Source organism: Eschrichtius robustus, chromosome 4 (assembly GCF_028021215.1).
Source record: "Eschrichtius robustus isolate mEscRob2 chromosome 4, mEscRob2.pri, whole genome shotgun sequence".
NCBI lineage: Eukaryota > Metazoa > Chordata > Mammalia > Artiodactyla > Eschrichtiidae > Eschrichtius > Eschrichtius robustus.
The window spans coordinates 33,828,016-33,842,781 of NC_090827.1; the positions used below are offsets into that span (position 1 = coordinate 33,828,016).

The 14,766-nt window shown below is 34.9% G+C and overlaps 1 protein-coding gene across 7 annotated transcripts in view; it reads right to left on the reverse strand.

Moving 5' to 3' along the window:
* Positions 1-14,766, reverse strand: part of INPP4B (inositol polyphosphate-4-phosphatase type II B) — a 606,964-nt gene that overhangs the window by 143,843 nt on the left and 448,355 nt on the right. For all 7 annotated transcript variants that reach the window (XM_068542548.1, XM_068542545.1, XM_068542547.1 and 4 more), the window contains one exon: positions 4,819-4,927. In XM_068542548.1, coding sequence (XP_068398649.1) covers positions 4,819-4,927 — 109 coding nt within the window. The remainder of the gene's footprint in view (positions 1-4,818; positions 4,928-14,766) is intronic.

The following is a 14,766-nucleotide window of genomic DNA, read 5'->3' on the forward strand; positions in this document are numbered from 1 at the left end:
CTAAAGTGTAACCACTTCAACTAAGAAATTCCACTTTTAGGAATTTTATCAAAAAGAAACACGAATTTGCAAAAACATAAGAATAAGAATAAGGGTTTACCTTGCAAACACAGAGTTATAACAAATAATAGGAATTATCTAAATGCCCATTAATATTGTATTGGTTAGATAATTCTGCTACATTCAATCAATAAAACCCTACTTAGCTTTTAGAAAAAAAAATGAGATCTAAATGTATTGAAATTAAAGGTTGTCAGACATTTTTTTGAGTAAAAAAATACTTGTTTACATGTTTTATATAAATAATAGCTAATATTTATTAAGCCCTCATTATGTGCCAGGTACCACTATAAATGTTTGGTGTATATGAAGTCATAAAATCTTCAGAACAATCCTATGAGGTAAAGCAATATTATTTCTGTGTCACGAGTGAGGAAACTACGGTACAGAGGGGTGAGGTAATTTGACTAATGTCACAATGCCAGTAAGTGCCCAAACCAGGATTCAAATCCATACAAGGTGTAGAGTCTATGAATTATCTGAGACGAGAGTTTCTGCCTTGCCCCAGAACGGAGGCCAGAAAAAGTAAACTGAATTATAGGAAAGTCGAGAACATGACATTCCCATGACCTGAGTTTGTGTGGACAAAGTGTCCTGATCACTGAAAACTCAAAGAGTTGGATAGCTAGAAAAAATGGTATAGGGAAATGCATTAAGCTGTTCAGATTGGTTTACTCTGAGGAAGGAGAATGGAAAAGGCAGACTTTTCACTTTATGTGCTTCTTTATTCTCTCAATTTGTGTGCTAGAAGCAAATATTGTTTTTTTGTATAGTTAAAAAGAGAATGGAAAAGGCAGACTTTTCACTTTATGTGCTTCTTTATTCTTTGAATTTGTGTGCTAGAAGCAAATATTGTTTTTTTTGTACAGTTAAAAAGAGAATGAAGGAGGAGAAAAACTGCATTACAAATTCATTTAGGATCATATGCGACTTAGCAAAAATCCTTTCATTCCCTTATATTACATTTAGTTTAATGCTTTGCAAGTGTCATCATTTAGTTTGTAGAGTATGTCCAAGACTCAGCAGGGCTATTTAATTGAAGTATTTTATTCTCTCCTGACTCCACGCTATAGATGTTGTAAGAGCTGAAACCCACCTATTCTTGAAATTTTGTTGTTGTGCACAGGGGGCTGCACAGAGAAAAGTGCACATTGATGAGAAAAACCTGGTACACAGTTTTGGCAGACCTAGCGTTGTATTTGCTCAAACAGGAACCGAGCTGAAAGCTAAGAGTGGCCGAGGAGAAACTGACTCACTGGAAGAAGAAAATATACCTCCAAGGAATCAAGTTATAATCAACACAAAAATTAAATTGCTATCTCCTCGGAAATGATATGTTGTCAACTACTGGACACAGTTCAAAAGAAAATAAAAAGGAATGAACAGGGCTTTTATTCACACTTCTTATTTCTACGGCATCTGTATGATTTTATTATACTTTTAAAATTTCTTTATTTTTTGGTGCTATAAAGTGTTTTTTTCCAAAAAGGAAAAATGTATTTGAAAGTGAACAGGAGATGAATTGTAGCTATAACTTGTAAGACTGATATTATTAACTATAGTAGCTTTGTTGTATTGGGCATGACTTCCAAAAACCAAAAACACATAAGGACTTTTAAATGGAGAGCACTCAATGTATATACTTCGAAGAATTAGTCATTTTAAGCCATTTTGAATTTTTTAATTTATAATAGAAAAAAAACATAAGATGTAGATTACATGTGGAAAAACAAACTGGAAGAGACTGTACCAATATGATCTCAGTAACTGTCTTGTTGAGGAGGGCGATTATGGGTGATTTTAACCTCCTACTTTTGACTTTTCTGCATTTGCCAATAAACGTATTTACAAAATTGGAAAACTGTCAATAGAAAGCAATATATTAAAAATATACATCACTAAAAGATAAAAAGTATTTCTATTTAAAAGATATATGACATGAGACATGGATTTACAAAGAGTTATGATCTCAGATTCTAAACTGCTCTACCAGTGAGTGACAAGATAAATTTCTGAGAAAAACCCAGAGATCAAGGTACAGACAGGGAAAGACCTCCAAGTAGGGGAAAAAAAATTGGCTCTCAAATATCAAATCATGGATGCAGTCTTATTGCTGTCAATGAATACATTTGAATCACTCATTCCCTTTCATAAAAGAAACGAAAATCTTTGTCTTAAGCATGAAAGTGAAGGGTTTGAAAACAAATACACTTGTAACTGCTGCCTAGTCTGCTCATATGTTACTGGAGAAAGTACATAAAAAGAAGAGTTGGAAAACTCTGACCGTTTTGCTTAGATATCTCAGCTTTATACCACTAATGAAAAATGTTAATTTATGTTTTAAACCCCGCCCCCCCCCCAATTAAGCAGTGGTTAGTGATACTGTCTGATGAATATATTTCAGAGGTAGTGGTATGATTTTGCATCCAGTTCTCCCATTTCTGGTTTATTGGATTCTTGCTACACTATAGGCTACAGAGAACTTTCTTCCCTGATGTGGTATTTCTCCTTTTACTCAAGAAACTTCCTATTTATAATAGAGAATTGGGAAACTTCTATTCATATTTCTTCTTACAATAATAAGGAAAATTTTCCTTAGAAATTGTATAACCATTGTGACTGTATAACCCTTGATCTCATAAAAAGTAAGGCTGGTTTGTTTAACTCTTTGTATTGTTTTACTTTCCTTCGGAAAATTCCCCCAAATTCTAGTACGACTCAAGTGTTGTAAGCTCAAGGACCGCCTATAACATTTCTGTTGGTAAATATTAGTTTGTTTTCCTTATGATTTTTCCAAATGATTTTTTTTTCTCTTCCATTTGAGATTTTGGGGTAGTCAATCTTGATTATGGGACCAGGTTGAGGGGGTGGGAGGTGTGGAGGGAAAACCATGGTAGATACTCAAGGCAGGCATTTGACACCAGGATCTCTTGCAGGGAGTCAACTCTGAGTTCGTCCCTAATGAACAGGTAGCTCATAAGGAATTAATATTCTCCAGGAGTGAACAATGCCCCTCATTGGCTTTTTTTCTTCTTTACAAAGGCTTTTGGTTTTCATGAGGTGCCTCTTTATCTCAGTGAAAGGGCTGTGCTTTCAGGTCATGATCTTACTCAGTGAAAGTTCTGGCTTAATCTGAGGTTCCTGCTGAAATTACAAATGATCAAAGATGGCAAAGTATGTGTTGTTGTGGTAGATTTTCCCTTTCTTTTACGAAATACTGGAAGTAAAGAATTGATTCATATTTTGAGGGAGGAGTCCACAAGCTTTCAAATAGTGCCTAGGTAAATCACCGAATCCAGAAACACATAAGTGTTTGATGAACAAGTGAATACATGGGAAAAAGTATATATATATGTGTAAAACTGAATCACTTTGCTGTACACCTGAAACTAATACAACGTTGTAAATCAACTATACGCCAATAAAACATTTTTAAATGATTAAAATGGTAAATTTATATGTTACACACATTCTACTACAACAAAAAAAGCTTAAAACAATTTAAAAAACAAATAAAAAACCCCCAAATAATATATGAGTAATTAGGGTTTTGTTTCTCCTAGAAAAGTCTCATGTCTAAAGCATGAAAAGCTCTATAATATGCTCAGTTTTATTCATCCACGTTACTCAGGCCCAAGTTTTCCCGAATCAAAACTCTTACAGCTTTATCCCCATCTTTGGTTCCATTTCGTAACAATTTAATGAGTTGGGGGATTCTTTAAAGAAAAATTTCCAATAAGCAAGATGTAATGCTTTCCTTCTGTATCGCAACAAATCTTCCTTTATGTAGATTTTCTTTCCTCCTGATAGATCCTAATTGAGGTTCTATACATTTTTCAAGTTTAACTCATCTGTGTCACTATTCCTGTTTCTAGTCTCCACACCCTTCACCTGTCTTCTCCCAGCATTATTCACTTACATCTGTATCAGTGGTTCTCAACCCAGGCCACACATCAGTCTCACCTGGGAAGCTTTTAATACTTACCAATGCCTGGGCTCCATTCCCAGAACTGACTTTATATGTCTGGGGTGATATCCTGGCATAGATAAAATATTTTAAAGATCCAAAGGTGATTCTAATGTGCAGCCAAGTTTGAGCCTGTATTCCATGCTTATTCTCATTTCAGTAAAGGGATGGCATCCCTTTCCCCATGCGGTCTGTCACTGAACTGATTTCTAACCTCCATGAATTACATAGAAGGTGCCCTCAGAGCCCCTAGCTGGAACTCTGACGTCCACTCCCTGTTGAAATAATAAGGCGAAAGAACCACTTTCCACAGCAAAAGGGTCTGGGGGAAAGATATGACAATTAAAGGATAAGCTGAGGGGGTTTCTATGTGGTAATGGGACAGTTATTTATGATGATTATGGTGATGCTTACGCTAATCTGCACCTGTGATACAACCTCATAGAACTATATACGCTGCCCACCAGAAAGCCAAAACCAAAACTAAAAACAAAAAAAACTAGAGAGATCCTAATAAGGAGGTAGCTGAGTTAATAATATTGTATCAGTACAGAGACAATTTCTTTAAAACAAGAAAGACAACTATATATATGCATTGCTAGTTTATACATTTATATAACAGTGTATCAGTTACACAATTCTAACATATTTTTAATGCTTTCTTCCTGAGTAGGCTGGAGATGTCAAGAACTATTCATTGTGATGCACCCAGCCTCTTTATCTCCTAACGTGGTATACGAACGTCCCCAAAGAGAAGATAAATATCATTAATGCATCCTGTCATCACTTACTTTCTTCTTTCCGTTTCAAATCTATAGAGTAGTTTCCGAAGACCACCATTCTTAAATCCCTGAAAATGCGCAGCTGGGGCTCCCACAGTTATGACATCGTAGAGAGCATCTGGAACAGGAATGGACAAGGAGATGAACAATTTGCAAGCATTTATCTCCAACACGCTATTTGCATTGAAGCCTACACACCGAGGAGAGTTTGAGAAATTATTCTGTTTGATTTTGCAGGAATAAAAATGAACTCACATCTCAAGGGGGCAAGAGGAGCTAATCAATCTTTCTAAAAGCCACCTGTGCACCTGAACGAGTTATAATATTTCCTTGATTTGTGACTACATCTTAATTATATGCTACTGTGTAGAACAGGATGTTCTCTCATTCTTCTCTATACTTGCTGAGATAACATGTTAATTGGTCTTTTGTGTATTTCACTTTATTGAGTTTTGCATCATTTAATTTGCAATCATATTGAAATTCAACAATAATGAACAATCTTTCAACCAAAAGTTGCCGAGAAAAGAACCAAAATATTAATGCATTTTGACTCAAGGGCAGAACAGTAATAGCGCATTTAAAAAATCGATACATAGTAGTTTCCTGCCTGTATATACTAAACCTTACACAATTTTGGATGCATGCAATTGAATTTTGCAATTTCCTTAGGTGACATAGAACGAATACACAAAATGTCTCCTGATCTATTTTCCAGTGAGATACTTTGTTTTTTTTTTTAATTAAAAAATCCATACATTTAAATTGAAACTCAATCCTTTGATCTTCAAAGCCATCAAGTTTGATACATATTAAATTTACCACTTCAAAACATGCCATCATTTTTACATTCTAATGAAAAGTATCACCATAAGAAGGAAGACAAAGTGAATGCCCTCTTGTTAAACTACATTTTATCTCAGAAACCTAATTTCATAGTAGATCCTTTTCAAATTGATTTTGGTATTGACACCTTGGTTGTTTTTCTGATCTCATTTACAGGGAAAACATAAATTATTTTATTAGCTTCAGGTAAACACCATAACTTCTTCACAGTGGTTCAATCCAAATGCACCTGAAATAGTTTTTCTTCTTTTTTTAATAAAATATGTCTTAAATTGAAAAGACTTCAGCTGTACTCAGAGAACTCAAGGTGACAAAAAAACAGAAATACAACCCAAACCAAATGGTTAGTAAGGCAGATACTGAACAATCACTTAATGGATTGCTGGAGTGGTGAGCTTTTGTTCTTTTAAAAAGTCACTAATCAACTAGAAGTCATCTTTTCTTAAAATAGCAACACATTAGACTAGTGTGAAATTTTCAGATTTCGTAGTCCAGGGGATTTTAGCCTAGGGCTAAGAACAGGGTTTTAAGGTGTCCAGGGATGGATGGTGAATTGTATTGGTGCATCTGTTCTACTTCATGGAAAGGGGGTCACAGCTTTATTGAACAGTCATGAGATCACCCAAAATGCGCCAACTAAAGACTTGTCTACCTGCATTTATCTGACGAGAAACCTGAGGATCTTGAGAAGTTACCTGCTTTGTCTGAAGTCCCAAAGATGTTATACCCAGGGCCTTCTAACTTATAACCCAGGGATGGAGAACAAGTGATTTAAGTTATTGACTGTCAGACCCTGAGTCCCTGGCTCCGGATCCCAGCTCTGCCATGTATAAGTTGTGCAGCATTGGGAAAACTACTAACCCTTTCTCAGGGTTACAGCTGTCTCAGCTCCTCAGCTAGAAGATGGAGTGGAAAGTAGTAAAAAAGAGGTTAGCATTTAGTAAGTATTGTCTATGATTATTTTCCCTATAGGAAGTAATCCTACCAATTAAGCAAAGAAAACTGATTATTTTAACTTTTGCTTATTTCTCCATAAAAATAAACTTTTCAGTCTGAAAAGGAAAGTGATTCTGAAGCTCAGTCTTCTGAATAAGATCAGTTCTTGTGTTAATCTAAACTAAATACAAAAAAAAATCATGATGTTGTAATGAAATACACTGCATTTCTGCTAAAACCTGGGTGACCAGCAATACCAACAATATACCGAAGTGACTATAAACTGTATCCACATATCCCACCAAGCCCAAATTAAATGCATTCCTAACTCAATTTTCAAAAAAAGTTGTCTGTGGACTTTCACTGGATCCAAAAAAACTTGTAGCCTCTCCAACACCACCCAGCAAGAGAGGAAGGATGAGGGGAGTGGAAATCTGAGTGGAGAAAGCAGTCTTAATTGATGGAGATTAAAATGACTTGATTATGCAAAATTTGCAAAACCATTTGTCTTTCTCTGTCTGGCTTAGTTCACTTAGTATGATAATCTCTAGGTCTGTCTATATTGCTGCAAATGGCATTATTTCATTCTTTTTTATGGCTGGATCATGTTCTATTGTTCTGACTTTTCCTGCTCTTCTTCTCTGGTTCCCTGTGACCCATGTAGACACTTCATTCCTTTAAGTCTTCCAGTAAAGTCCTCAAGATCTGAAGATCATTTCCAATTTCTCTCTTTCCCTCAACATTATATCTGATCAGTTCTAACAACTCCGCTACCAAAATTTTATTCTCTCTTATACATGTTAAACATCTTTACCTTAATTTTGATCTTCCTCATGCCTTGTCAAGATTCCTACTGCCTCTTCAGTCCTAGCCTCTCTGCATTCACAATGCAGTGGCTTGCTTCTCCTATATGGGTGGCCATTCAATCACTCTGACCAAAACACAGGCTTTGAGACTTATACCCCTCCTCATATCTTTCAAATATAAATAGAAGAACATTCAAATGTCTCAGCATCATGCATGTTTTAAGTGCTCAATAAATGTCAACAAATAGATAAACAAATATTTTGAGGGAAAATTCAGTTTGTCATGTTTGTCTTCAGATCATACATGGAATTACTATTTTTAGTTGAAGAATAAAAATTGTAGATACACTATACAGAAACAAATATATTAGAATCTGGAATATATGTATATATATTCTCCAGGGTATGGGAATGAATATATATCCATTCATGAATCACATTCTGTAGAATAACAGAGAGCTTACGATTATCACATGCGAAAGAATGAAATTAGACCCTTATAGCAAGCACAAAAAATCAACTCAGAAAGGACTGAAGATTTAAACATAAGATGTAAAACTGTAAAAGTCCTAGGAAAATATCGTAGGGAAAAGGTTTCATGAAATTGGTCTTAACAATGATTTCATAGAAATGACACAAAAAGCACAAGCAATGAAAACAGAAATAAACAAGTGGGACAACATCAAACTAAAAAGCTTCTGCATGGCCAAGGAAACAATCAGTAGAGTGAAATGGAAATACACAGAATTAGGAGAAAATATTTTCGAATCATATATCTGGTGAGAGACTAATTTCCAAAATATGTAAGGAACTCCTACAACTCAATAGTAAAAAAAAAATTAATAACCTGCTTAAAAAATGGGCTAATGACTTGAACAGACATTTTGCCAAGAAGACATAAAAATGGCGAACAGGTAAATGAAAAAATGGTAAATGTCATTAATCGTCAGGAAAACGCACATCAAAACCACAATGACATATCACCTCACATTTATAAAATAGCTCTTATCAAAAAAAAAAAAAAAAAGACAAGTGTTGGCCATGATGTGGAGAAATTGGAACCCTCGCACACTGTTGTTGGTGGGATGCAAAATGATGCAGCTGCTATGGAAAACAGTATGGAGGTTCCTAAAAAAATTAAAAATACAACTATTATATGATCCAGCAGCCCCACTTCTGTGTATTTATACAAAAGAATTGAAATCAAGATCTTGAAGAGATATTAGCACCCCTGTATTCATTGCAGCACTAATTATAATAGCCAAGACATGGAAACAGCCTAAATGTCCATCAACAGGTAAATGAATAAAGGAAATGTGCTGTATACATACAGTGGAATACTATTCAGCCTTAAAAAAGAAGGAAATTCTGCAATATGTGACAGCATATATAAACCTTGAGAATATTATGCTAAGAGAAATAAGCCAGGCACAGAAAGACAAATACTGCATGACTGCACTTATATGAGGTATCTAAAATAGTCAGTGCATGATATCAGAAAGTATGTTAAGTTAATATGTATTACTTGATGTTAACTGCAATTCATTGGTCAAGGTGATATCTGCCACTGCCTAGAGTTGATTCTTTACTGTAAAGTTACTAAATATTTGAAGGGGCATACTTTAAGATTATACAAATCTCCTGTTTCTGTTTAAACTGGTACCCATTAATTTTAGCATCCACTGATGAACCTTGCCTGTGGCAATTATTACTGTTCAAATGGTAATTTTCCATTTCCCTCATTCTTGCCAAATTCATTAATTGGAATTCTTCTGGAAGGAATAGATGACCCTTCTTCTTCCTTCATTTGTTTATTCAGTTATTTATTAACATCAATATGAGTATTTTGTTCTTTGATTCATAATCCAACCCTAGCTTTATGTTTAAATTGTTCCAGCTTTGTCCACTGGGAGCTCCTTCGGAATGGCTCCTGTATCACTTTTTTTGCCCCTTCTGTTTTTTGTTTTGTCTTATTTTATTTTGCTTTTTGGTTTTTGGACACTTCCTTACTTTCTAGAGCCACAAGATACTCCAGACTCATATTTTCCCTGCCACAGCCTTGGAATCAACCAGCTTTCCAAGGAACCCTAGTTCTTTTTATTGGAGAATGGTGTTTAGAAATCAATTATGAGCAATTACACTCATTGCTACTGCTTTCAATCCCATTCAGCAGCTAGAGCTAGGAAATATATGTATGTGTACTAACTTGTGCACACACATCTATATTTATCCATCTAACTATTGCTCTATCTATACTGTACCAACAACAACAAAAACCATGAGTCAGTGCTGTTACCTCTGACTTCAGTTCAGCCTCACAAGATTCCTTCTAGCCTTCCTTCCTTATTTCTACCTTCTCTCCCTGACATTGAGAAACTTGACTCTCCCTACCCACATATTTAAATATATGGTCAATCCTAGTGAAAAATAAAACAGCTTCAGAATTGTTAACCCTACCTCTGTAAGAAAAAAAATTACTAGCGAATGTACAGTGTTTGTAGTGTTTTTTAATTTAGCATTACAACATCCACTCCTTTCCAAAGTTTACATAGGCCAGGTCCTTTCCTTCCCAATCTTTTCAGTAAATTATCATTTTTATAATTATCTTTACCATTAATTACCATTTTAAACAAGATAACAAAAGTAAGTTAATAAAAGCAGGTTGGAAATACGAAATTCTATGGAAAACTTAAACAATAATTAGTAGCACAACAATCACGGTTTGAAAAAAATAAGAATAGAAAGGGAGCCAAGGTGCAGGTACCGAGAAGTAAAATATAGAAGCATTCCCCAAATATTCTTCACTTTTGGACTTCATAGAACACATTTCAAATAGGCAAGTAGAAAATAGTACTACTGTGGTTCAGCAGAGCTAGAAGTGCAGCATCTTATCTATGTTCCAGAAGCCATGTCTCCCATTTCCCAAGCCATAATATCCTCCCAAGCCAACCATAATATCCCATTAGTATCAAGAGGTCTTCTCTGCAGGGACACTAGAGTTTCTGTCTGGATACTGAAAGAGCAAATAAGGTCTCTCTTTTGCCTCTCTCACTTTTCTCTGTTGCCTTTTGATTTTACCCATCTTGATTAGAACCATTTCTCAAAAAGCTGGGATCTTTATGTCCACATTTTACAGAGGTTCAAAGAGCTTAGGCTTAAATAGTGTTTGTACATTTGAGGTTCAAAGGGTTGCTCAGAGGTATTAACTTTTAAACCTTGATTACTGTGATACTGTGATTTATAATATGAAATAAATACTTGGTCTTCGTCCCCTTTTCTGGCACAGAGTTCCCCAAGCCCCAGGAATTTCCTAAGTGTTGAGAGCCACAAAGGTGTCTTCTGTTAGGTTAATGAGGTGACTTTTGGACTGCACCTAAGGATGGGGGCTGGTGGCCAGTGAAACCAACCATGAGATTATAGGGTTGAAATTTTCAGTCCTTTCTCCCTTGACTTCCCTACGGAAGAGGGGCTGAAGATGAGTTCGGTCCCAATGGCCAATTATTTTATCAATATTGCCTGTGTAATGAAGCCTCCATAAAAACCCAAGAGGACAGGGTTTGGAGAGCTTTTGGGTTAGTGAACACGTGGAGGTACTGGGGGAACTCAGAGAGCATGAAAGCTCCACGCCCTTTCTCCATACCTTGCCCTATGCATCTGTTGCATCTGACTCTTCCTGAGTTCTCTCCTTTTATAATAAACAGTAATCTAGCAAGTAAAATGTTTTTTCTGAGTTTTGTGAGTCTCTCTAGTGAATTAATCAAATCCAAGGAAGGGGTCGTGGGAACCTCTGATTTATAGCCAGTTGGTCAGAAGTATGGATAACTACCTGGAATTTCAATTGGCATCTGAAGTAGAGGGCAGTCTTGTGGGGCTGAGCCTTTAACCTGTGGAATCTGATGCTGTCTCTGGGGAAATAATGTCAGAATTGAGTTAAATTGTAGGACACCTAGTTTGTGGCTCTGGAGAGTTGGACAAATGAGGGTGGGGGAAATCCCCTCCCCACAATCATAAATAACTAAAGAGTGGTTCTGAAGAAAACAATTAGAAAGTAGCTGCTGAACTCTATTCTCAGAATTTATATGATTTTAAGCAAAAGAAAACAGCTTTGTTCTTCAGCTATTAGGTATTTTTGGTTTATCATATAATCTGAAATAAGAACATACTGTGTACAGCTGTATAATATCTAATTTTAATTGAGACAGTTTCTGTCACAATTAACATTGATCACTAATATTTTTAAGTATCAGCATTCTTTATGGAAATCACAAAAATCACAAGACTCCAGGGAGTCTTAAAAGTTTGCAACTGTTATCTGATAATTATTAGTTACCAAGACCACAGTACTGGAACAGCTAGATTTATCCCTTTTGGCTCCTTCATCCTTGAATTTCACTTGCAATTACTACATAAACAGTAGATAGATCTATGTACACCAAGGGAATTATGTTTTGGTCTCTTAGTTTAGTTAATGAAGAATGGTATACACTTACCATACCATACTCATTCTTGGCTACAGCAGTCGTACTCCTTAAAATTTAGTTAGAATTAACTGTAATTGACTGTTTTCCTCTAGAAGAAGTCAGATATACAAAAAAAAAATCAATAAAAAATTAAAATTCTAAGATAACAGTCTGATCAGTGATATTTGTCTCACTTTAAAATTTCCTCATTTTATCCTGCTGTTTAAGTTATGTATCTTTGTGACATGAATAGCCCTTAACTTTCAGATTTTTGGTACTCAGACAATTATAAAAATCTAAGTGAGCATTTTATCTTAAAGAAAAGTCAAGCAAAATAAGTGTAAAGTCTTTTTCTCTTTTTTAAAAAAATATATAATATGCCTCTCTTCTTTCTTTGATATTTTATATGTCAAAAATTCCTTGTATAACTGATTCACTTTGTTATAAAGCAGAGGCTAACACACTATTGTAAGGCAATTGTACTTCAATAAAGATGTTTAAAAAAAAAAAAAATTCCTTGGTTTTGTGAAAATGGCATCATATACACCATATGAGGACAGTGGAGTTCAAATTGTTGAGTCTTGTCAAACTAAAGATACCAGGTTGGTTTGAAATCTAATAGTAGGGCTGCCTCATAGCCTTTTAAAAGCCATTTAATAATAGAAATGAGATAGAAAGCCTATTTTTTCTCAGAAGATCTCTTTAAAATTCCTACAACTATAAAAAGAGTGCTGATGAAAAAAAAATGTAGACACGCTGATCTCATTTCAAGGAAAAATTTAAGCATAATCCCTGACTTTAAATGACCCACAAAATGACTTCAATATGAATCTCAAGACAATAGGGAATTCTAAGGGAAATCTGTTTCAAAATAGTCCAAGCAAGTTGGCATGATGATTAAACACATCTAAAAGGTAATTGCGCTTCACTGATGAGGTGATACACCTGAACTCTTGAGACACAGAAATCAGGGAGCTCTAAATAGCTCCTCTTGTTTCCTCCTTCCTTCTGTGTAGAGATTAGAAGACTAAGGGGCAGAGAGGTTAGCTGACTCATCCATATTAAACAGGAAATCCTGGCCGATCTTGCACTTGATTCCAGCCACAGCTTTATGATATAATATAGTAGGTTCTTTCTTTTTTTATCCTTTCTTTCTTTCCCTTTCCTTCCTCCCTCCCTCCTTCCCTCCCCCCCTTCCTTCCTTCCTTCCCTTTTCTCTCTCTTTTCTATGTACTATATGCTATTATACATATATATATGTATAAAACATACAAACTAACTTAAACATAGAATAATATCACAAGAATCCATACTCTATAACATTCACAACTGTTTTTCTATGAAAGTAAAATATACTGGAGAGGGAAACTGCCTTCTTAATTTCAGGGATTTGTGTTATTGTTGTCACTGCTGCTAAGATCTCTACTGTGGTGGGTATTCTATTTGTTGCATTTAAGTAATGGACAAGGATGAAAAATTAACTTAATGGGTCTGGGGGCACCTGAAGTTAAATGAAGGTTATTTCATTTGTCAGTATGAGACATGACATCATAGTTCCGCTCAGTTACTTGTTTCAAGAGCTGGACATTAGCCTTGTCTTTGGTGAATCTGCCTGCTACTGTTTGCAAAGCTACCTCTCCAAATATAAGAGACATATTAATCAAATGTGGATAGATGCAACTTATTAATGGTAAGAATGAAAATAGATGTAGACTACATCCAAATAACTCACCAGTGAAATACCAAGGCTTGGCCAACCTTACTTGCATCATTACCTGGAAAAATGTTGTCTGTAATTGAGCTAAACATTCAAATCAGTAACCATGGATCTTAAATACATTTAACTTGATTCATTTAATCTGCTAAATATATGTTATATAAGCAAGTAGAAAATCAGACTACCATCTAACTTTTAACCATTTTATTTTTCAAGTAAAGAAAATCAAAGCTCAGAAAGGTTATCAACTTGGTCAAAATAAAAAAAAAAGTAAGGGGTAGAGCCCCCCAAATTCAGTCAAGATTTTAATTTCTATTATAATACATAGTTGGTGATGTAGTATATAAACACCTACTTTAACTGAATTTCAATTTAAAATAACATTTAAACTTCTAAAAACTTAAATATTTTAAAAACATTTATTTAATATTATACATAGGACATGCATATCATATATATATATTATATACTCACATATTTATATGTGAGTACTTATATATATATAATATATATTTATATATATAATATATATATATATATATATAATATATATTATATATATATGTGAGTAGCCTTGGGGAAATAAACCAGCATGTAATAGAATTCAGTACTTTCGAATTAATTCTTGGCTGTTAGACTCTCTAGTCCTTTCCCCCATTTACTCCTTAAGTCTTCAAAGAAAGGAATCAGTCTTTCTGAAAACTATGTCAAAAACCCTCTAGTTGTAAAATAGATAACTAGTGGGAAGCAGCCGCATGGCACAGGGAGATCAGCTCGGTGCTTTGTGACCACCTAGAGGGGTGGGATGGGGAGGGTGGGAGGGAGGGAGATGCAAGAGGGAAGAGAAATGGGAACATATTGTATATGTATAACTGATTCACTTTGTTATAAAGCAGAAGCTAACACACCATTGTAAGGCAATTATACTTCAATAAAGATGTTTAAAAAAAAAAAAAACCCTCTAGTTGATGAGTTGTACCCTAGTTCCTTAACTTCTTCAAAATATTGCTTTTCTCTTTACTGTTTGATATTTGTCATCACAAATAGGAAATTCTTTTATATATCCCATTATGGGTTGAATTGTGCCCCCACTCAAGAAAGATATCTTAGAATATGACCTTATTTGGAAATAAGGTTTTTACAGATGCGATCAAGTTGCAATAAGGTCATTAGTGCAGGTCCTAATCCAACA